The 24,495-nt window shown below is 32.6% G+C and overlaps 2 protein-coding genes across 3 annotated transcripts; both read right to left on the bottom strand.

The window, feature by feature from the left end:
• Window positions 1–2,995: 2,995 nt before the first annotated feature.
• On the bottom strand, window positions 2,996–6,009 carry LOC115882758 (venom acid phosphatase Acph-1-like). 2 transcript variants are annotated; one of them, XM_030900996.1, is made up of 7 exons: window positions 5,883–6,009; window positions 5,718–5,822; window positions 4,605–4,844; window positions 4,317–4,505; window positions 3,544–3,667; window positions 3,269–3,483; window positions 2,996–3,209 (listed from the first exon to the last, which is right to left on the bottom strand). In XM_030900996.1, exons 1-7 carry the CDS (start codon window positions 5,970–5,972, stop codon window positions 3,030–3,032), a joined length of 1,143 nt encoding a protein of 380 aa, XP_030756856.1. In that variant the 5' UTR covers window positions 5,973–6,009; the 3' UTR covers window positions 2,996–3,029. The 2 variants fall into 2 exon arrangements, with proteins under 2 accessions (XP_030756856.1, XP_030756857.1); XM_030900997.1 differs by lacking the exons at window positions 5,718–5,822; window positions 5,883–6,009 and adding an exon at window positions 4,904–4,975.
• A 2,764-nt stretch (window positions 6,010–8,773) lies between these two features.
• Window positions 8,774–12,103, bottom strand: LOC115882814 (venom acid phosphatase Acph-1-like). The gene is made up of 7 exons (XM_030901062.1): window positions 11,789–12,103; window positions 11,627–11,731; window positions 10,205–10,444; window positions 9,486–9,674; window positions 9,307–9,430; window positions 9,034–9,248; window positions 8,774–8,974 (listed from the first exon to the last, which is right to left on the bottom strand). The coding sequence occupies exons 1-7, from the start codon at window positions 11,876–11,878 to the stop codon at window positions 8,795–8,797; spliced, it is 1,143 nt and encodes a 380-aa protein (XP_030756922.1). The 5' UTR covers window positions 11,879–12,103; the 3' UTR covers window positions 8,774–8,794.
• Window positions 12,104–24,495: the final 12,392 nt, after the last annotated feature.

Genomic DNA, 24,495 nt, shown 5'->3' with positions numbered 1-24,495 from the left:
TATAGTTGCAAAATAAAAATTAATTAAACAAAAATAATACATTGTTAATAAAATTTTTGGCAAATTTGTTTCTGAGTAAAAATCCACTGACAATGTAATTTTTGTTTGGATGCTAACGTAGTGGCATTTTCCGAAAAATAACTTTTTCAATTTTAGTTTTCTTTTTCCGTGACGAATCCGTATTAAGAATAAACCTTGTAACTACAATTGAGTACAAGTGTGTCACTAAAAACACTAATATATTTCAAAATGAAATGAGAAACGTTTTAGGAATCACATATAATGAAATATAATTTCATATTTAGTGGAAAGCCAGTAGTTATATTATATCATCATGATCATCATCATTTTCAGCTGATCATCAACCATTTCCAGTTATGGTGTAGCCTTCCTCACATATTTAGATACTCTCTTTAGAGTTGGATCCATTGTTATCTACTTTTGACTATGCGGGCCCAAGTTATCCCTGCTAATTTCCTAATATCATGGTCCCATCTCAGGTTCGGTCTTCTTCTAGACCTCTTAATTCCTCGTGGGTACCATGCTGTAATTTTCGTTGTCCATCTGCTGTCTGTTCTTCTTGCCAGAAGTCCTACCCATTGCCACTTTGATTCTGTTGATGATATGTATGACCTGGGTCTTTTGTCGTATCTACTCTATTCTTTTACGGTCTTTCTTGGTTATTCCCAGTATATTTCGTTCCATTGAGCGTTGTGCGACCTGCAGTTTCCTTATATTGTCCGTTTTAGGTGTCCTGGTTTTGCATGCAGAAGTCATAACTGGCAGTACACATTGGTCGAATGTTTTCTTCTTTATATAAACAGGGCAGTACTATTTATCTCCGGTCGTGCAAATCTTAATTTTCAAGTATGTATTTAGATAATCACAGACTACAAAACAACAGAGCAATTCTAAGTAATCAACAACAATTTTTAACTAAATAGTTTATTTATGGATCACGTGTGAGAATAGATATCCGAAAAGTCAATAAAGATCTCGTGAAATTTTATAGATCACATTTTTAGACACGTTTGAGATACTTAGGTATTGTAAATATTGTCATAAATATTTTTTAGGACTGGCATTGCGCAATTTGAAGTCTGCTATCTGGTTTGGCAAATACGATTTTTATGGCTATCGGAAATCAGGCTCAATAAGTTTTATTAATAATCAAAATATGAACACTTTGAAATAATTGGAGTACAGACGCGAGTACAGATTAAACTTTAGAAATTTTAATAAACATTAATTTTATTAAAAATTAATCCAGCTAGAATGAACAATAATTTACAAGTGATAGCTTTTATTATAGCCGGAGAGCTGGCGACATATTTAGAGAACATATTTTAGGCAAGTTAGAATAACAAAAAAAAATAAAGTTTAATAACTTGTGAACCCAGAATCCTAAGTCTGGCTGGGGGGTTGGGGGTATATTGCTACTGCGCAACCCATAACATTTGCAAAAAAATAAATCCAAAAAACGTTCTTTAGGCAACTTAAAATTTGTTTATTCTTAAATTTTAGCATCTATTTAACCTAGAAATAAGTATGGCAGACTTTTTTTTTCGGGTTTCCGACCATTCCAAATATGTTCTCCACCTTGTGGAGTTCCTTGCGTTGTTTTAACAACTACAGTTTTGGTACCTATCTCAGCCTCTGCTGTTCGTGTTGAGAGCATTTCCCAAAACCAGCGAATTATCGTACTGTTCACCCCTCTTGTTTCAAGAGATCGCTTGACCACCTTGTGAGGTATATTGTCAAACGCCCCTGCAATGTCCAAGAAGGCACAAAGTGCTGTTTCTTTGCTATCCAGGCTTGCCTGTATTAGCTCAGTTAACTGGTACAGAGCAGTTTCTGTGGATCTGCCCGCTCTATATGCATGCTGACTATCGTGCAGTGGTTTAACCTGTAGATGATTTACTCTAATATGGTTGTCCACTACTTTCTCCATCGTTTTAAAATTTAAGAATAAACAAATTTCAAGTTGCCTAAAGAATGTTTTTTGGATTTATTTTTTTGCAAATGTTATGGGTTGCGCAGTAGCGAAATACCTCCAACCCCCCAGCCAGACTTTCTGGATTCTGGGTTCTCCAGTTAATAAACTATACATTTTTAGTTATTCTAGCTTGCCTAAAATATGTTCGCTAAATATGTCGTCAGCTCTTAGGCTATTAAGGGTTGTTAGGACGGCCCATTACTAAAAATTATATATTTTTCTTTTACAACTTTTCATTATTTAATTAAATTTTGATTGTGTGTACTTATATAAGTCCAACATATTATATGTTATTAAATACAGCAGGGTATTCTATTTAAATTAGATAAGAAAAAAAACAACATCTAGTTTTGAATCATTATGTATATAATATGATATATACAGTATTTTATATACATATGTAAGAGTCTCAATCATATTCATATCTAGAATGCCACTTTATCTAAAAAGAAAACGTTTGATCAATATGTATCAGTCATGACCTTTACATGCAAAACCTAGACACTTAAAACGAACATTATAAGGAAACTGCAGGTCGCACAATGCTCAATGGAACGAAATTATGCTGGGAATAACCAAAAAAGACCGCAAAAGAATAGAGTGGATACGACAAAAGATCCAGGTTATAGATGTCATCCACAGAATCAAATCCCTCAAGAGGCAGGACACCTGGTAAGAAGGACGGACAACAGATGGACCACAAAAACGTATTTTAGTTTAAGTAATGAGTTTTGAAAAGGGTATTTTTAGATAAACATTTTCAGTGAGAAATAGTTTGAATTTTCAATTTTAGAATTTTCAATTGGTCTTTGAAGTATCAAAAGATATCTATTTATATCCGGTATGAGCCAATGCATTGGTTCTACAACTTTTGTGTAAAATATATTTCAATGACCCTGTACGTATATCTACGAAAATATTTATATCATATTCTGGATAAATTTCATGCATAATATATGATTTGGATACATTATTGGCTTATTTACACAAAACATTTACTAAGGCTTATTAAATCAATTTATTGTCATATAATTTACAGACCAATTGGTAAGCTAAATACAGTAGTTGTTTCTGATTCAGAAGTAACACAATCTTCATCATCTGGTATCAAATAACTGACTTGTTCATAAAATTGATCGTACGGACAGAAATAGTCACAGTTTGGCAGTTTCAGCGGTATTGGGTTACGTTGCTTATAATTTTGATAAAACAACTAAAATGAAATAAAATAATAAATCATTTGGATATATAAAATTATGATGATTATCTTACTCTGATTCCATACACTCCACGAACTTTATGAAGCTCAATCAACACGTGTGAACCATACGGTGGAGTCTCTACTAGTTTATAAAGTTCTAGAGAAAGAAGGAATGTACCTACGTTTAAATCGTGTGCAGAATATAAAAATACTTTTCTGGTAGATGGAGTAATTGTACCATTAATTTTACTTTCTGTATCTGCCAGTATCTTTTTCAGAAGATATCCTGGAATTCATTAATATATTAAGTAGGTTTGAAGTTAGTTTTTTAAGTTTACATTCCTACCAGATACAGTTCTTCTTAAAGATGTGGTATTGGTATAAAGATAGTAACAATCAACAGCTGCCGAGTTCAATGGTTCTGGATATACACTGCTAGTCCATGCTTCCAGAGGGTAACCAATCTCTTGCTTTAAAAATAGATATTTACGATACAAGTGAGTTAGATCGTCATTAAGTTACTTGCATCATTAAGATACTTGTGTGGAAGTTGCACAACGAGTGCGTAGCACGAGTTGTGTAACCACACAAGTTTCTTAAAGGAGTTAACTCGCGTGTATTGTATAATATTTTATCTACGTCTAACTATAAAAACACACAATGAATTTTAAACATTATTGTACTTAACTATATACCTATCCTAAAAAGCAATTACCTTAATATCTTTGATCAAATAACGCCATGCATGGCAATGTCAATATGACAGTAAATAATATTGATGTCACACTAGTTTAGAAAATGAGCGATCAGGCATTTACTTGAAAGATTGTTCAAACTGTATCATTAACATTTATAATAAATAAGTTTTCATGTTTTTATAATTATTATCAGTAGAAGAGTTTATTTAGTAGGTATTTAGTGCAAAACAAATGTTTTTTACAAAATATTTTTTCTCTTTGGTAGTCATCTAAACAAGGAGTGCGGTAATGAGAATGGCGTGAGTTAAGAAGCTTTTAACTCACTCAAAATGCGTGAGTTAAGAGCTTCTTAACTCACTGACGTAGATAAAACATTTTAAAGCCATATTATGATACTTCATATTCGAAAAAAAATACTTACTTGGACAACCATTCCATTGTAGAGATAGGAAGCAGTAAAAATATTGATTGATGAGGTTCCAGTATTTTCTTCTAGAATCTCAAAAGCTTCTCCATACCGGTCTTGGATGTATGAAGAATACGGTTCTGAGCCGATGAGCGCATATAGATCGGTATAGAAATTTGAACAGGTGTAAAAAGGAAATAGTTCCTAAAAAGTCAGTAAATATCACTAGTAAAGCTAATAAAGTTCTTAACAAAGATATTGTATGAACTATTATACTCATTATCTAAAATATTTTTTAAAAACCTTATCATTTTCTACGGATTTGTAGTTGTATGGTATGGGTTGCCAGTTGAGGGGAGGTAACCACACGTCCCTTCTCCTAGGAGGATACAAAGCACCTACAACTAACAAGGCAGACATCTTGGTTCTGTTGGTGTCAGTGCTTCTTACGTTCAAATAGTTGATATTCCATTCTTGGCCCAAGAAGTCGTTATATCTTCTACGTAATAAATTTCCTAACTCATACTCTGTTCTTTTCCCTTCCTAAAAACATAATTCGATTGGAAAATACAAGTTAGGTTGAAACATTTGGATGATATTACAAGGTGAGCTCTACTGGACATTGCTGATAATCATGAACGCAACGTTTTTCAGATTCAAATCAAAAGATAATGGTTGGTTGTGGTTAAGCAAAGTAAGAGTGGTATGATTTGTTGTTCATAAATTAATTATGTATAGAATGTTCAGCCATCTTTCAACGTCACGTCATATATTTTATGTCGAATTCTCTCAATCACTTGCCAACCAGATAAAAGAGATTGGTGACGTCATTACGGCATTTCGTAAATTATTACTGCATATTCGTTTTAGTAATTGTCATTGTCATTTGATTTGGGGTTATAATTTTAATGACGGACATTGATCAATGTCAAAGTTAAAAATCTAATGTTGTTGTCATGCAAAATTCAGTTTTTTATTGCAAAAATGCCTCAAAGATTTAATCAAAATGAACAAAAGTTTATTGCTAAGCTTATAAATTATTTTTCTCGAGAAAGAGACGCTGGTAGAACACTCTTGCCCGTGGAAGCCGTACATGAAGTAAGTACAATGCAAAGATGTAATATCCCTAATTTAAAATACAAATTGATAGCGTTTATAAATAATATAGCGAGTTGCTGATGCTTTAGAAATAGGAATTTCAACAGTCCAAAAGATTGGAACTAAAAAGATCGTAACAGATAAAGAGTTAAAAAAAATGCCGAAAAAAACCGAACTCGCTCCATCAATAATACAGGAATCTATTTAAAATCTTCTAAACAATATGAACTGATCTCAGACACACCCTCAAACGCATATTTGAGAAATAACGATGACGTAACGTTGACCGATGGCTGAACTGTCACAGAAAATACTTACATTAGTAAGCTGTCCATAGCCTTCTCTGTAAAAACTCTCGTTATAAAAGGGATCGCTCTCATACAATGAGCTCTGGTCAGGATTTCTATTACCATGCCTAAACAACTAGAATAATTTTATAATAATTACAAGAAAAACTGGTAAAATTTTTAAAATATTACTTACCACATGCACTAACTCTAACGTACTCTCCCTAGATGCTGCAAAGATCGTGCAGAGACCTAGAAGTATAGTTACAACTAACAACCCAGACATCTTTCTTGCGATGTGATTCAAAGAGAAGTACTTTTTTAAATTTATACTATTTTGAATATCAAAATTTTTTATTATCTTATCAAAAAAAGTGATTTGTTTTTGGGCTAGACGCAAACAAGAAACACTTAAAATTTTCATCATACATATTAATAACATTAACTGTGGAACATGCATTATGTACTTATAGCATGATGCAATATTGCCCAAAACTTCTTATAGCAAAGCCCCTTTTATTAATAATATGTTTAACGTCGAAAATAGACCTCCTTTCGTGGCAAAATGGGGACATTCTATGTCCTAAACGTCTTAAAAAAGTTTTTTTGGTATGCTGCAAGCTAGTAGAGGTGGGCAAAGATTGAACGAGTCGTCCTTTTAAACGAGTATTAAAAATGAATCGTGAGATTCGATTCGCTACTTAATTGAATCGTGGCTACGGTTCGTTCAATTGAATCGTGGCTAGCGCGGATCCATAAAATTTAAACGAACGAGTTGTAAAAAAGAATCGGATCACAATGCGATCGTTCGTTTCTACGGCTCTTTCGTTCAAAGAGTAGTGCGAATTGATTCGTTGCTTACAATACGCTTCGTTCAATTGAATCGTGGTGAATCCAGAAAATTTGAACGATGAGTAGTAAAAAAGAATCGTAAAAATTTTGCGATCGTTCGTTTCTACGGTGCGGTGCGTGGCGGTGATACAGGCATAGAGAGAGTCGGGAACTACTATTTAGACTTGAACAAAAGCCCTAAACAAACATCATGGGCATAAAATGCAAACGATAACAAAGTTATTTACAAGAAAAACACTTATTTATGCTGTAATGCATTTAATATTTTAAAATAATATTTACCAACTATAAACCATTAAATGTCGGACTAACAGACGAAATTGTGTTTTTGTACAACTTCAAATAAATACTGTTAGCCTCTGCTCAATATGATAAAAAAACGGCGTCAGCGATGGTTATAAAATGAAGATCGCCGTCATTTTAATATGTAAAATTATATGGGGAATGTTATCGATGTTCATTTCCAAGCCAACTGAACGCCATTTTTTTTCGATTATGCGGTATTATATACTATTTATTGTGATTATTATTCCGGAATTAAAATATGGCTCCAAAAATATTAAATTGGTACTGAGAAGTCTTTAATAAATAGTATAATATGAATTGGATTGATAATTTAATATTATTGGTAAAATAATCAATCCAATTACGCCAGTGCTATAAAGTTGAAAAATAAATGAGAGAACTGTATTTTTTTTCTGGCCCCTTAAGTAATTCTTCTTCTTCTTCTTTCTCAGCCTGGTTATATCCAGTGTTGGCTTCTTCTAGGTTTTTTCATGCTTCGCGATCTCTAGCCAATCTTATCCATTGTCTTCCTGCCACTGCCCTGACGTCATCGACCCATCTCTTTTTTGGTCGGCCCACACTTCTTCTTGTTCCCCTAGGTCTCCATAGGATTACTTTTTGGGGCCATCGGTCTGGATCCTGTCTTGCCACATGTCCTATCCATTGCCACTTCAGACTTACCACTCTTTTAACGACATCTATTAATCTTGTTTTTTGACGTATGTGGGTATTCCGTATTTTTTCCCTAATGGTGACTCCCAACATGATTTTCTCTTTGTGCTACTCGTAGTTGTTCTGCTGTTTTTCGGGTAATAGCCATAGTCTCTAAGCCATACGTAAGCACAGGTAGAATGCAGCTGTCGTAAGCCTTTTTCTTTAGGTTCCTGGGCACCTTTTTATCCTTGAAAATATCGCTATTATTTCCAAATGCTACCCATGCCAAATGGATCCTGCGTTTGATCTCCGTATTTTGGTTTTCCTTGCCCAGCTTGATTTTATGACCTAAATATATATAATGGTCTACGTTTTCAATAATAACGTTGTCAATGTTATGGATATTGTTGCTTATTATCTTGGTCTTCTTCAAGTTCATTTTAAGGCCAATTTTCTGGGATTGGTCATTTAGCTCATTTAGCATGGTGTTTAGTTCTTGAATGTCGGTGCTCAGCAAGACAATATCGTCTGCGAACCTCAGATGGCTAAGGTGTACTCCATCGATGTTTAGACCTCTATTTTCCCATTCTAATTTCTTGAAGACATTTTCCAGTGGCAGTGTAAATAACTTGAGAGAAATGGTATCAATATATTCAAGAATATCTTATGGTGAATTTCAGAATTAGTAATGAGCAAAGACCAAATGCAAAATGCAAGACAAAAGACTTAATTAGACTAGGTCTTGCAGGGTCCAGTATTGGTCTTTCTCTTATGTTTTTAGACATTTAAGCTTCATTCAGAACCTCGTAATTAGTAGAATAAATTAGTGGTTTCAATTAGCGTAGAAGTTTGTTCCTCTAATTTGAATATAAGCATTCAGAACGTCAAAATTAGTGGTAGGAATTTTCAGTTAGTGGAAAAAGTTCACAAACTTTTGACTTTTCCACTAATTATCCTTCAAAATTTGCGAGGAATGTCATTTTGGCCTTTGATTATCATCCGTCAAGAGAAAATGTGGTTAGCAACCGAAAGTGTATTGTTTTATAAGCTGATTATTAGGCTTTCTCTATGGATACAACTGATACTGATACTGCAAGCTGTTGCTAAAATATTCTATTAATTTGAATTGTGTTTTCTAGACATCGTGAATGATCGTAAACTAAAAAGTATAAAGTGCAATTGAAACCACTAATTTATTCTAGTAATTGCTGGGTTCTGAATGAAGTTTCAATCATTCAGAATATATATGATTTGGATACATTATTGTTTTGACACAAAAACACCATATGTTTTGAATTAACTTTATTGTCACACAGTTTACCAACCAAATGGTATGGCAAATGCAGCAGCTGTTGATGATTCAGAAGAAACACAATCATCATCGTCTGGTATTAAATGACTCACTTGTTCATAAAATTCATCGTATGGACAGAAATAGCCACAGTTTGCAAGTTTCAGCGGTATTGGATTACGTTGCTCATAATTTTGGTAAAACAACTAAAATGAAATACAATAATAATTATTTGAAAATATAAAAACTATATTGATTAGCTTACTCTGATTCCATATACTCCACGAATTTTGTGAAGCTCAATCAAGATATGGGAACCATATGGTGGATTCTCTACCAGCTTATAAAGTTCTAGAGAAAGAAGGAACGATCCTACATTCATATCGTGGGCAGAATACACAAATACTTTCCTGCTGGATGGACTGATGGTACCATTAATTTTACTTTCTGTATCGGCCAGTATTTTTTTCAAAAGGTACCCTAAAATTCGTTTATATATTCAGTAAGATTGAAGTTCTATATACACTTCGATTTTTACCAGTTGCAGTTTTCCTTAAAGCAGTGGTATTGGTATAAAGATAATAAGCATCGACAAGTGCTGAGTTTAAAGGTTCTGGATATACACTTTTAGTCCATTCTTCCAGAGGATAACCAATTTCTTGCTTTAAAAATATTTTAAAATTATTTTCTGGTATATTTAAAGAAACATATGCTTACTTGTACTACCATGCCGTTCTGAAGTCCAGCAGCTGTGAAGATGTTAACTGATGAGAGTCCAGTATTTTCTTCTATAATTTTGAAAGCTTCACCGTATCGTTCTTGGATGTATGAATAATATGGTTCTGTCTCGATGAGGGAATATACTTCGGTATAGAAATTGGAACAGGCAGAAAAAGCTAAGAGTTCCTAAAATATTCAATAAATATCTCTATAACTAAAGATATCAAAGTATAATTCCAAAATCACATCAAGTAAGATTGAAGTTTTGGCGCCATTCCTGAATGGCGCCGACAAAGGCAGCGAGATTATATAAATTAAGAGCCCCAAACCAGTCCAAGTAACTTTGAAAATACTTTACCAAAGTCATGTTATTACCGTTATCCCCGTTAATTCAAATTGTGATATATTTTATTCTAGTGGACCGATTTTGATGATTTTTTAAGCAATTTGTAGCTATATTATTTGACTTTTTAGTGTCTCTTTCTAAATTAAAAATGAAAGTTCCCATCTGTCAATTATACGAGGGAAAACAAAATGTTGATATTTTGGTGAAAGTTTGAAACACCCTGTGGAATATATTAACAAAACAAAGAATTTAAAAATCATTTGATCAGATAGGTACGCCTTTTTTTGATAGCTTGTTATTTGATTCATCTCAATAGCTTTAGTTTTATTGAAGATATTCATAAGTGTTATAATGTATAATATTTACAAACCTTATCACTTGATGACGGTTTGTAGTTGTATGGTATGGGTTGCCAGTCGAGGTAAGGTGACCATACGTCTCTTCTCCTTGGTGGATACAAAGCAGCCACGACTAACAAAGCGGACATCTTGGTCCTGTTGTAGTCACTGGTTCTCACGTCCAAATAGTTAATATTCCATTCCTGGCCTAAGAAGTTGTTATATCTTCTACGTAATAAAGTTCCCAATTGGTATTCGGTTCGTTTTCCTTCCTAAAAACATAATTCCATTGAAAAATACCATTTTATTTGGTATTGTTACAAGATCCAGAAACAGCGTTATATACATTTTCCTGTTTAAGATTTTCAAAGAGAAGGATAATCAAAAAATATTCAATATCTGCCTCCCAGAAGCATACTATATTAAGTCATAAGACAGTTTTGAGAAAAGTTGAAAGTTATTTCCAAATTATTCGGTTATTTTAAAAACTATGATTGTAATTACTTGATATACCGGGTGCGTCTGAAAAGTGGCTCACCCCTATAACTTTTTTATTTTTTTCAGATAAAAAACGAGATTTGATATGTTAGTATATGACGTAAATTAGGATTGATTGAGGAATTCAGTGGTTTTTGGTCACTTCCTGTTCTACCGGAAATAACTACAAATTTTGATTTTTAAATGGCACCCTTGGCATTTTTTTACTTTATTCGATAGAAAATGGCACTCTGAATAGAATGACATATTAAGGATATGTCAAATTTCTGACATTTTCGCATATGGTTTATTTGAAATTGTAACATGCGGTTGATAAAGACAATTTGGCTCGAAATACCAAGTGTGTGGTACCAATAAAAAATTCTAAGGTGCAGATATATATTTGGATAGAAACTTCGTTCACAAATTTATGTCATAAAATCCAGAGTGTTCTGTTAGACTTCTTAGATTTGCAATTAAAAAATATGAAGACTTTGAAGCTGCTTTATGGTAGAATTTTAAATGTGCAGAAAATTTAGTTTAAATTTTTCTTAAATGGGTATTTATGGCAAATAATCTAGTGAGCTAGAAAAAATATACAGTTCACTATTTCAAAAACCACAACCTACAACTATAAAGAACCGAAATATGTTTCATTCCCTTTAAATATCTTTGAATTTATTGTGATGATGGAATACAATGATTGGAGAAAATATCTTTTAAATAGGAAACTTATAAAGTTAACCATTTGATAACATAATTCGTTTTATATAATTCAAAAATTACACATTTTAACCAAAATTCTTCAAATAGCTTCACACTGGACACATATTTCGCATGTTAGCAAAATAATTCAAACTATTTTAATCACCTGGTCATAATAATAGGTAACAGAATGTGTTTCCAGAGTCATAATATAGGATTATGGATTATTCTGGATAAATAAAAAGGGTTAAAATTAATAAAAATATACCTACATTGGTAAGCTGTCCATAGCCTTCTCTGTAGAAACTCTCGTTGTAAAAGGGATCGCTCTCATACAATGAGCTCTCTTCGGGATTTCTATTTCCATGCCTAAACAACTATGGTAATTCTATTATAATTAAAAAAAAACGTAAAATTTTAAAAATATCACTTACCACATGCACTAACTCTAAGGTACTCTGCCCAGAGGCTGCAAAGATGGTGCAGAGCCCTAAAAGTACAGTTATAACTGACAACCCAAACATCTTTCTGGTGGTGTAACTCAAACAGACTTAGTTCTTCAATTTATACTATTTTGAATATTAATATTTTCGATTATCTTATCAAAAAGTGTGTTTTTTTAACTATACGTAAATCAGAAACACTTAAAATCTGCCTTATACAAATTAAGAATATTAAACTATAAGAAGTATATTACATACAGGGTGAAAAAAATAATAGCGTATAAACTTTAGGTATATATAGTCTATCCAACGAGAAGATTCTTGACAGTGATAGATGTGTCTGTCATTTTAATTTCAAAGTAGTTTATTTTATTTTACAAAGAAATAAGTTGGTACAACTGGAACGCATAGCAGGAAATTAATATATGTATTTAAAATTTGACTGACAAGTAACTTCAAAATATTGTGAAAAAACTGTATAAAACTGAAAAAATGTAATCGAGTTATTTTATTTAATAAAAAACGGTATGTGTTAATACAAAACAAACAAAAACAAGACACCACATACCAAAAAATATAAAAAAGAAGTATTTCTTACTTTCAAGCTTTATGAAACTTCCCGCATTTATGATTATATTTATCAATATAACTTATATACAAATACAAATTTGTAATATTCCGCAGGAATAAATAAAACAACATAAATAAAACAAACTATTTTATTAATAATAACACTTACCAAATTTTATACCTCGCAGGTTGATTAATTAACTTTAATCTTATTTTTTTTAAACCAGTACCTTTTGACATTATTTTTCTGCAGTACTAAAATCCATTATTTACCTATCGTGTGATGTCGATATTTTACAGCTACTCCAGTTTTTAGTATGTGTTTAGTATGGTGTGGTATGGTCCTTCTACCATATTCGAGATGCACTTATCTACGAGATGGTATACGAACTTTATTGATAGTAACTTTATTGGTGTATCTGTATAAGACTTTCTGCCTGGGCAGCGAGTATTAACCATAAACTGTGCTCTGGGTTCTACAGTTAATTTTCACTCGATTGTTCCTCCACTTGACTTCAAAAGACACAAAACATACGTAATAACACGAATCAAAATGCATCATCTTCCAAAACGCAGGGTATTTGACAAAAGTTGTCACAAAATTATAACCTATAATTTGGCAAGACTTTGACAAACGCCAAAAATCTAAAGGCGCGTTCATACGCATCGGCGTCCGTTTGTCGTTCATCGTTCCGTCAAACCAATAAAATTAAAATACGATCTGTCATTTTTGAAATAAACCAATAAAACTGGTTAAAAACAACAAGTGACGACGCATGCCGAATTTATATTTAAACCCATCCATAGTTAACTTAAAAATTATTAGAAACTTTTTTTAGTAAAATAAATAGATTGGTATGGGACGTCATCTGCTTTTCTTCTGTCATCGTCTGTCGAAATCTTACCTGAGAAAAAAAACAAAGTATACATAAACTTTACAAAGTGATACTATCACTATCTACAGAAAAAAAGAAAAGAAAAATAAACGTATTCCCTAAAATGCTTCTTGAAGAAGTTCCACTTCTTAAAATATAGATAAAAATAATACATTTTTTTAATAACATTGTTTGCATTTTGATCATCTACAAAGGAATTAGTTGAACTAAGTAATCGCTCTCGTGATCTCGCTCAAACCACATACATAATAAATTAACATACAATAATTTAAGAAAGGAACGTTAAACACCTATAACTAATGAATAAAATGTTCACATAGTCCCCAAGAAATGAATCAACTCTTACGATTCTTTGTACAAACAAGTCGCATTGTAATCCGATACGATTCTTACGATTCTCTGTTTACGACTCGTTCATTCAAATTTTATGGATTTGTGCTGGCCACGATTCAGTTAAACGAAGCGTATTGGAAGCAATGAATCAATTCTCACGATTCTTTGAACGAACGAACCGTAGAAACGAACGAGTCGCGTTGTCATTATTACTACTTTTTTTACGATTCCTCCATTCAAATTTAATGGATCCGCGCTGGCCACGATTCAATTGAACAAACCGTATTGTAAGCAATGAATCAATTCTCACGATTCTTTGAACGAACGAGTCTGATTGATCAAGTTGCTGATTGGACCACACATTAGAGGTGGGCAAAGATTGAACGAGTCGTTCATTTGAACGAGTATTAAAAATGAATCGTGAGATTCTATTCATCGCTTAGAATACGGCTCGTTCAATTGACTCGAGGTAAGAGTAAGTAAAAGAATCGTGATTCTTTGAACGAGCGAGCGGTAGAAAGAAAAGACTCGCATTCTGATCAGATTCAATTCTCACGATTCTTTTACTTACTCTTACCGCGATTCATTTGAACTAACCGTATTCTAAGCGGTGAATAGAATCTCACGATTCATTTTTAATACTCGTTCAAGTGAACGACTCGTTCCCAAGCAGCATTTGGAAGTCGGGACAACGTTGTGTCACGCGACCAAACGTCGGGGTGCAACGTCGGCACAACCTCCTGCCAACCCTAGTCTGCACTAGTTTGGAGAATAATTTTTGGGTCGAAACGACGTTGGATACCGACGTTGGCTCGAAGCCTAATTTAGTACAAACTGCAACGTTGTTTAAAATCCTAATTCACAGAAATACAAAACTAATATGGCGTCTAAGTCGCGTTTTATCCTAAATTGGGATAATTATAGTAAAAATATTATTTTTATGATTTAGTTAGAGACATAAGTCAGATGGCAGTGAAGGAAAACAAAACAAAAGTATTTAAGTGTGGAGGATGTTTGAAGATCATAATTATTGAAACACTTTAACCGACTCTGTAACTCGTTACCCAAGGCAAAAAAGTTAAACGCAAACAACTTTATTGATAAATGTATTGTTTCTACTTTGAAAAATACTAATGGGCTTTAAAATTAAAGAAGTTTTAAAAATTTTCTTGAATTTTTTTTTAGTAAAATGAGAATAATTTATCCGCAGTCGAAAAAATTGTTTCCGCGTGTTGTTTAGGGTTAAATATTTCAAGTTAATGTATTCAAAAAGCAGGAATTGCTATTTTAGGAACGAAACATTTTCTTATTTAACAACATGGCGGCTTTCACTTTGTTGTTTTGGAGATTAAGATGGAGTAGTTCGAGTAGTCGCATACTGGACTAATAAAGTCGCAGTTCGGCCGTAACAGGTAGTATACTAGTCGCAAGATTGCCTAATTTAGTCATCCTAGAGTCTAGCTTGTGCCGCCCTCTATAATAAATAAACGAGGGAGTGGATAAACTATCGGTAATATATGTCGATGTATTTTTAAATTTAGTTTTATATGTACCTTTCTTATGTCCCATTTTAATTAAGTTTTTTTTTATAAAAACATAAACAGCACTGAACTGTCTGACTGAACAGAACAATGAAGTGAAAATTCAAGATTTAAGGTTATGGTTCAATACAGTTGCAAAAAGGTAGTGACTCGACGTCCTACCAACGTAAGAATAAGGAAATCTAAACAACTTTGGAATTAGTAAAACAGACGACGTTTGCATAACGTTGGAATAGGTCCTGAAACTGACGTCGGAAAACTCTATATTGTCCAACGTTGTAACTACGTTGTCCAAATCACCTAAAGATCACTTAAGCAAAAAAGGTTACAAGACAACGTTTATTCGACGTCGCAGAAGCTTCTACTTTGCTGTAGTACTAGTCCAACGTCGGCACAACGTTATAAAAACGTTTAAATTTATTTTAATACCCAAGGTAGGGTGCTAACTATTTTTTGTAACTAATCCAACGTTGTGTTTAGTAAACATGTGGTCGCAAGTCGTGAAAATGCTACTTGGGTTCAATTTTTGCCCACCTCTGATCTGTGGTCCAATCAGCACAACAGTGGTCGGAAACCTCGGTTATCCATAAAAGACCTTTCAAAGTTTCATTAGAATTTGTTTCTTTTTGTAAACTTTTGTAGCGTCAAAGTTAAGAAGTAATAGCAAAGATAATTCTGATAATTGCCACAAAAACGGCATGACTATATTAACGTAACAAAGTGTATTCAAGAAAAAAAACGATCTGTATATTTTCTGCCAGAAATACATATATATTTCTACCGGGTAGTGGGGACACTTCAATTTTGTTTATACCTTATCCTTAAAAAATCGCTGCTTAAACGTGACTGAGTTATAAGCATGAGATAAGCGTGACTTAGAATGAATTTCTAAAATTCGATTTATTTGACTACATATTTTTGTTGTTGTCATCGTTACTGATCACGTTTTACATCTCATGCCATGTCATATAATTCACGTGTTTGCTTATGAATTGGCAATAATCAATAAATTTCGCTAATTCCGTCTTTAAGCACTTATTAAAACAAATTATCTTGATTTATACATTTATTGCTGTATAAATGATTATTATATCTTTTATAAAAATAGCGATCTGCAGTTTTTAATTTATTGTACAATTATTTATATTTATATTACCTATAAATGACTTTTTGCCGGACGGGACATAGGAAATTCCATGTAAATTTTAATGGGGTCAATTATTGCCTTCCCTAATTATTTTAGAGAATAATTCTATTTAGGTATATTGAAGAGCACTAAAACCCACATTCAAAAGAATAACTTTAGATATTTTTGATTAGCCCATTTACGAGTTATCGCCGATTTCTTTTTAAATATTTCTCCTTTCTTATGGCCCTGTATTTACTTATGAGCACCAGTCAAGGTAAAAGATAACTGTCAAAGGAAGTTGTCATTTCAGAAATTTATACCTGTTTAGTGCTTTATTACATCTTTATTATTATTGAAAACTCATTCCTACATCGGAAATCTTAAAGATGTATTTATAAATACAAATTAATATGAATTAAAGTAAAATAAAGTAATCAATTACAAGGTTAATTATAGTATTATGACAATATTCAATAACTTATTAATTTAGGTACTATAAAGTGTTAGAACTTTAGGATTTAAGAAGATGTTCAAATATTCCTCCATCGACTGCTAGTCAATAACCCAGGCGATCATAAAATTCTCTTCTTACATTCGCTAGTTGGTAAACTGAAATTCTATTGCATTCGGCAGAAATAGCATTTTTTAACTCGTCTAGATTTGGGTATTTTTTATCCTTGTATATCCTGTTTTTTAAATGGCCCCAGAGAAAGAAATCATTTGGCGAAATATCAGGGGACCTTGCTGGCCAATTTACTGTATGATTTAGGCCAATAACGTTTCCGTTAAAACTATTGTCTAAATATTCCCGAACAGCCAGGGTAATATGTGCCGGGTAGCCATCCATTTGGTTCCAACTTCCTAATTTTCCCTAGCGGCATCATGTAAAGCAGGTAAAATATGATTTTCGAGTAGTTCCAAATAATATTCTGCATTTAAATTTCGCGTAAGAATATTGTGTGGATATTGCGCCCCTGTTTCGACAAACCTGTGTTGGTTTTCTTTGTTCCAATATCGATAATTTTGAATATTGGGTTCATTATTTAAGGTAAACGTGCATTCGTCAGTGAAACATATGTTTTTTTAAAAATTCCCTATCCGTGTTTGCTCTTTCCATCATGTCAAAACAAAACGCCTGCCGCCGTATTTCGTCCCCATCTCGTAGCTCTAGGTGCTTTTCATATTTGAAGGAATAGTATTTATGTCGTTTCAAAATTCGAAACTGTAGTGTGATCTATTCCTATTTCATCCTCAAGTTTCCTTGTGCTGATCTTTCCATCGTTCTCTTCCACGCACAATAAAACTTCCAAGTCGGTATCATTTATTGCATCTTCTCTTTGTTCCTGCCTTGCTTCACATCTGCAGTTATTTATTAGGGTACCGTCGGTCTCAAATCTCTGGATATTCCTTGCGATTGTAGATTTTCCAGGTATCGGTCTATTCGGATACAGAGCAGCAAACATGTCCGACACCTTTTGATAACTAATTCCTTGATAATACCATTTAATCATCAATACTTTTTCTTCGGTAGTGTAATTCATGGCTAATATTTTCGATGTAGGTATGAGTTTTTAATAATAATAAAGCACTAAATAGATAAATTTCTAAAATGACAACTTCCTTTGATAGTTATCTTTTACCTTGACTGGTGCTCATAAGTAAATACAGGGCCATAAGAAAGGAGAAATATCTAAAAAGAAATCGGCGATAACTCGTAAACGAGCTAATCAAAAATATCTAAAGTTATTCTTTTGAATGTGGGTTTTAGTGCTCTTCAATAAACCTAAATAAGAATTATTCTCTAAAATAATTAGGGAAGCCAATAATTGACCCCATTAAAATTTACATGGGATTTCCTAGGTCCCGTCCGAAGATGCAACACCCGGTATACAAGTTTCATTTAATAAACTAAAGCCGGAGTCTCATGCATCCGAAATCCGATGGTACGACATCCGAAATTTGAAGTTATCGTGTGAAATAAAAAAAGCCTGTCACATATATCCGAAAGTTCGTTCCGAAATTTGACAGTTTTGACATTTAGACCTGTCATTCCCCCTATGTATTATTGGAGAAACACTTATAAAAATAACTTCCTCGCCAAATATCCCGAAATTGCCCACTTCCCACTAAACTTGATTTTAAAAACCAATGTTTTAAAAAAAAGTGAGGTTAAAAAACACACGATATCGTACAAAAGTTAAACAAAATTTAACTTTATACGACGTCGGACGATTAGTTAAAAATATCGGATAAAAATTGGTGTCAAAATATTTCGACCAATAGGAGCACCGTCGGATCGTCGTGTCATCGGATTTCGGATGCATGAGACTCCGGCTTAACAAGCTTAAGGTTGTCGCCCACTAGACCGCAGCGCGACGCGGCTCGGCGCCATGTGGAAATTTCTTTTGTCTGCTTGCCATGTATTTAAATGGACCAACGCACATCAGAGCGCGCAGCGCAGAAGCGCGCCGCGGGATTCCCGTCAAGAAGTCGGGGAGACTTCTCTAGCAACTTTTTCCGTCTCCCGCGTTTTGGGCGTTGCAGTGTGCGTACTCACATGGGAAATAATTTTGCATTCGAGTCTTTTCAGTTGGCTTTTGACTAGGAACTAGTGATACGTATCAATGGTAGAATTGTATTTTTAAAGGTAAATTAGGCAAATCGATTTTCATAAAGGAATATGATATTTTTTTTAAGTCTTCCCTCACTTGAGACAGATGGACGAAATGCCGTTCTATCAAAGATTTAATATAATTGAGGGGTGTAGAGGCAAAACCGGCAATCTCCACTTTTTAACAAAAGTGACAATCTCCAATTTTTAAATTCTAATTACCTAAATATATAAAAAAGATCAGGGTTTTTTCACCACATAACTAATATACACATCAGAATAAATAAGAATTATCAAAAGTATTAGTAATTTGTCTCTTCTGAAAAAATATGATGATTAGAGATGCTCGGTGTTTTGCTTCTAAAACCCTCAATTGAGGAGTGCGTAAAATGTTTCCTTTATATTTTGTAATACTGAAAAAAATGATCTTGTCTTTTATTAAATCTGGAAAAAGATGGTAAAATTCTCCAAACTTCTTTCTTTTTTTGTTATTCGTATGAGTCCAAACTTTTCCTCACCCCCTCTTCCTCTTCCTCTGTTAGAAGAGTACAAAAAATACGCTTTCGTCCGTACTTGAACTCATTGCTTTAAAAACTAAACTACAGTAAGTAAAAAACACTTCGACTATAACTAATAAATAGCGTTGCCGCGTCTCAAAAGCGCGCTATAGTGGGCGCAGTTCCTTCGCAGCCGGAAAAAATTCTCTTCCCAGAGCCGCGCCGCGCAGCTGTCTAGTGGGCGACAACAAGCTCCGCGCGCACTGCATCGGATCGGGCCGGCGAGAAACGGCGAAGGCGATGACTCGACTATCGTAGATAGGTAGAGGTAGGAATCTGGCCTCTACAGGTCGAAATGTTTTAGTGGACGCCGGCGCCGTCTATATGTACGATGGTCGCAGTCGCTTTTGCTGGTCGGTCCGATCCGATGCAGTGCGCGCGGAGCCTTAGAGTAAAAAGTTTTGGCGGACATGGTATAATTTTTAAATGATTTTTTAATTAAAATAAAAAAAATCTCTGGTCAGCCTAGTTTTATTACACGAACTACTCTACAAACAAATTTAAAATTTTCAGAATAAATCATTAACTGTAGGGTTAATCACATTTTTCACGTACTAAATTTTATTGATTCTTATCACGCACCCCTATCATTAACATTACTAAAAACCGACAAACATTTATACCCTTTAAAAATCAAACTTAATTACACCTCTAAATATCTAATGTTTCACCACAAAATACAAGTAAATATAAAAATGTATAAAACAAAACATTCGTATAATAATTTTTAGAGAAAACTTCAAAAAATGGGAACTGTTAGAAATGTTTTTATAAGTTTTTTACGAAATACTAGCATTCATGGTTTGAAATTTATTGTTGTTTCTAGCGGTATAGTTGAAAGGTATAAAAATAACTATAAAAAAATACAAAAAATAAAAACCTAATATATTTTTAGTACTTTTTGGGTTTTGGTGGTGCTGAGTTGTTTAGGATGTTCTGGATACATCACAACATTGTTCTGGGGTAGATATGCTAGTAATCCAACTAGAACTATAGTCCAAAGTAGTCAAGCACCTCCTAGTACTATAGCTTTTCCCAGTGTGACTATATGTAATTTTAACATAGAACTTACTAGTAAAATAGAAGATTTCATATCCAGGCTGTAAGACAAAGCTACTGTAACATTTAAAACGATAAAGTAAAGAAAAAATATTAATATTATAGTGAACAATAGGCAGTAGGTCAGAGAATCATATCTCTCTCTGTCATATTCAATATCTCTAATGTTGAAGAACAAGAAATATTTAATAGAAATCATATTACAATTCTTAATCATGATTACTGGGCCAAGTGTAAAGCATTCCTGATGTTTTATATATCTTTTGCTCTTTTTCCATTTTTACCATTTTTGTACGTGTCGTTTTAACAATTTTGAAAATGTATATAAGAACTTATTTGTTATAAACACAAATTCTATTCATTATTGTCAAATTTGAGTTAAAACGTAATATATTAGTACTATATAAAGTTATACAATAGAGATCATATAGATCATACCAAATAAACTTTTAGTGACGTGATTAAGATTGACCGGCACAGCGTTGCCCACTTTTATATATTTTATTTTAATCAAAATATTTTAGGAAACAAAAATAAATTAATTATAAATATACAGGGTTGTTCACCACATACGACATGGAGTATTGTAGCTAAACGATTACATTTTTACAAATTTCAAGTTTTGGGTTCGATGAAGGACTATTAGAGGTACAATTTAAAAATAATTTACAAAATACAGAGTGTCCCAAATAAGTAAAAAATATCAAAGTTGTATTTTTTTAAATGGAACACCCTGTATATTATTACATTTATAGTTTCTACGATTAAAATAAAGGTAAATTTGATTAAGGTTTATTACACTTAAACCTTACCGTTTTTGAAATATTTTCAATTTTGTGAAATTGCAGTAAAAATTTTAAGGCTTCATTTCTCCAAGGGTATCAAAGTTTTTAATACTAAATATTTACTGAAGTTTATTTATTGATCAGTTATTGTGTTGCAATAATAAAAATTATACTACCTTATACAGAGTGTCTAAAAATGTATTTTAAATAATTACAAGCTTTAAACGGCAATAACTTGTTTAATTTAAATGGAATACCCTGTATATTTTAGGAGAATCAGATGCACAATTTAATTGTCTATCAAATTGTATTACACTATTTTTACCTATCCCTTCAAGTTTTCGTAGAAAATGCATTTTCTTATAATTTAGACCTCATTCATCAATATACCCATGGAATATTGACATTTTATTATTGACACCCATGGAATATTGACATCATATATTGACATTCTAGTAACATTATCGTTTTGCTAAAAACAATAATGTTGTATGCAAAAAGAAAACTATTTAAATCTTTATAAAAGAGTATACCATTAATTAAACCAAACCAAACCATTATTTCCGCCAATATACTAATTAATTGCATACTTAATTGTATTCGTTAATAAATTATTCTAAATAAATGTGGATTTGAGTCAGAAATCAATATAATAATAAGTTATCAAAATTAAAGTCTCTATTGTTATATATAAGCATTTATTAAAAAATAAAATATCATTTTTAAGGTGTTACTTTTTATCACACTGTCTAATACGCATACAAAATTCAGTTTTTTTAGTATTTGGAACAATTATTATTAATCAATGCAGTCAGTTAATGTAGTTTGAATACTGGAATCATATTAATTGGTCCTCTTTAACAAACATTTAAACAGTTTTTTTTTTATTTTTTAATGAAATAAACGAATTATATCTACAATATTAGTATCTGTACTCTTTAAAAATTTGGTACATCTCTAAAAATAATCTAAAATGTCAATATTCCATGGGTATATTGATAAATAAATTCTAAATTACAAGAAAATGCATTTTCTACGGAAACTTAAAAAGATAGGTAAAAAATAGTATAATATAATTTGATAGACAATTAAATTGTGCATCTGATTCTCGTAAAATATACAGGGTGTTCCATTTAAATTAAACAAGTTATTGCCGTTTGAAGCTAATAATTATTTAAAATAAATTTTTAGACACTCTGTATAAGGTAGTATTATTTTTATTATTGCCCACACACAATAACTGATCAATAAATAAACTTCAGTAAATATTTAGTATTAAAAACTTTGGTATCCTTGGAGAAATGAAGCCTTAAAATTTTTACTGCAATTTCACAAAATTGAAAATATTTCAAAAACGGTAAGGTTTAAGTATAATAAACCTTAATCAAATTTACCTTTATTTTAATCGTAGAAACTAAAAATGCAATAATATACAGGGTGTTCCTTTTAAAAAAATACAACTTTGATATTGTTTACTTATTTGGGACACTCTGTATCTTGTAAAATTATTTTTAAATTGTACCTCTAATAGTCCTTCATCGAACCCAAGACTTACAATTTGTAAAAATCTCATCGTTTAGCGACAATACTCCGTGTCGTATGTGGTGAACAACCCTGTATAAACAGTTTTATATAAGGGACATAAAGGGCCATTACTACTGCTTTCCCATTCAAAATATTCTAATAAGGTTGCGATGAGTTTTTTACAACGGCTATTAAGCTATCTTGTATACTTCGCACTAAAAGAGGTTCTAAAAAGAACAATGTTTGACTGCAAGGTCTGCTAGTAAAAAAAATTAAGCTTATATCACAACACAATTCATTTAAACCAATAACTCGTAATTCAAAACTAAAGTGTCAAAACGAATGACAGTGTCAGGAAATAAATAAATAAATGTGGCAACTTGACATTTTTTTACAGCGAAGCTACCACCTGAATCCCCAGCGGAAAATTTAAATTCCAGTTAGTCAGCCCGGCACCGAATATGTTCATTGTTGGCAACAATGAATTTAAAAATCGCGCCCTCGATTACGTAACTAAAAGTTTAATTGCTATCGCTTATACCTGTAGTTATACAGGGTGTCCCAGCAATAAGTGCAAGTATTTTACGGGGTGGTAGATCTCGATAAAAGAAACATATTTTCTCTTTATCGTTTTTCGAATAAGTCCAAAATAACGGAGTTATTCCACTTTGAAAATTTCCAAAAAAATGTTTTTTGCTAAAATTTTGAGAACCACTAGATCTTTTCTGGATTTTCTTTCTTGTAAATTTAATCTAATATCTAAATGTTGCCATATTATCTAGAAATTATGTTTTTTATCTAAAAACTAAAAAAATTTCAAAAAAATTTTTCAAAAAATTTCGAATTTTAAAAAAAAAATTCGCGAAAAAAACCTCATAGGCGTGTTTCTGGGGTTGAACTATACTACCAATTAAAATACTTGCACTTATTTCTGGGACACCCTGTATAGTTCAGTCATTGGGGATTTTTGCTTGGAAAAAAGTCCGGAAGTTTTGCAACTTTGCAGGTTTATAGGTTTTGGGGTCCCTAACTAAAATCCATAAAATGTACATTTCCAGACTTGCCGCCGGCGCCGCCATCTTACGAAGATGGCGCCCAAAATCGGTATTTTGTGAATATCTCGAAAACTATGCGTTTTTCGCGAAAATTTGAGGAGAGCAAAATTAAAGGGAATAAAATTTCCTATAAAAAAGGGTTTGTGAAAATTTTCGCTAAAGTCAACCGTTTAGGCAAAAAATTCCTGGAAATTTTACAATTTTGCGTAAAATATGATATATTATGTATAAATCAAATGTAAATTTGGGTTCACTAAAACTAGTTTTAGTTTAGTTTCTTCAATTTAGTCATAAAACAGTGGCCTATCATTAATTCGCTCATTAATTTATGAATAATTAATTTTAATTATTGAAAATGTGTACTTGTTTCCACCCAAGAGGTAAAGTATATGGCGCGTTTATTTTAACGTGGTCTCCCCGGAGGCCTACTCCACTAGATAGGATAGAATTGATGTCAAAGTCGATCGTGTTTGCTGTGCTGGGCTCATCAGGGTGGTCTCTCAATACGTCCTCTCATACGGTCTCTCAATACTATTCTCATCAATTCGTTCATCTTCAGCTGCCAGAGAGATATTTACAGGCAAGTCCAACTCCTCTTCATCGGATTCGTCGAGTGACACTTCAGTGACGGTGTCACA

This window comes from Sitophilus oryzae, unplaced genomic scaffold (genome assembly GCF_002938485.1).
Source record: "Sitophilus oryzae breed Bouriz unplaced genomic scaffold, Soryzae_2.0 scaffold_179_pilon_pilon, whole genome shotgun sequence".
Lineage (NCBI taxonomy): Eukaryota > Metazoa > Arthropoda > Insecta > Coleoptera > Curculionidae > Sitophilus > Sitophilus oryzae.
Note: the sequence above shows the minus strand (reverse complement) of the source record. Positions and strands in the feature narration are given on the sequence as shown.

Coding starts and splice junctions, on each gene's coding strand:
- LOC115882758 (XM_030900996.1), bottom strand. CDS start 5,972: ATGTCTGGGTTGTTAGTTGTAACTATACTTCTAGGTCTCTGCACGATC. Junction 4,845..5,717: donor GCTATGGACAGCTTACTAAT/GTAAGTATTTTC, acceptor TTATGTTTTTAG/GAAGGGAAAAGAACAGAGTA. Junction 3,668..4,316: donor ACAATGGAATGGTTGTCCAA/GTAAGTATTTTT, acceptor CTATTTTTAAAG/CAAGAGATTGGTTACCCTCT.
- LOC115882814 (XM_030901062.1), bottom strand. CDS start 11,878: ATGTTTGGGTTGTCAGTTATAACTGTACTTTTAGGGCTCTGCACCATC. Junction 10,445..11,626: donor GCTATGGACAGCTTACCAAT/GTAGGTATATTT, acceptor TTATGTTTTTAG/GAAGGAAAACGAACCGAATA. Junction 9,249..9,306: donor TTTAAGGAAAACTGCAACTG/GTAAAAATCGAA, acceptor AACGAATTTTAG/GGTACCTTTTGAAAAAAATA.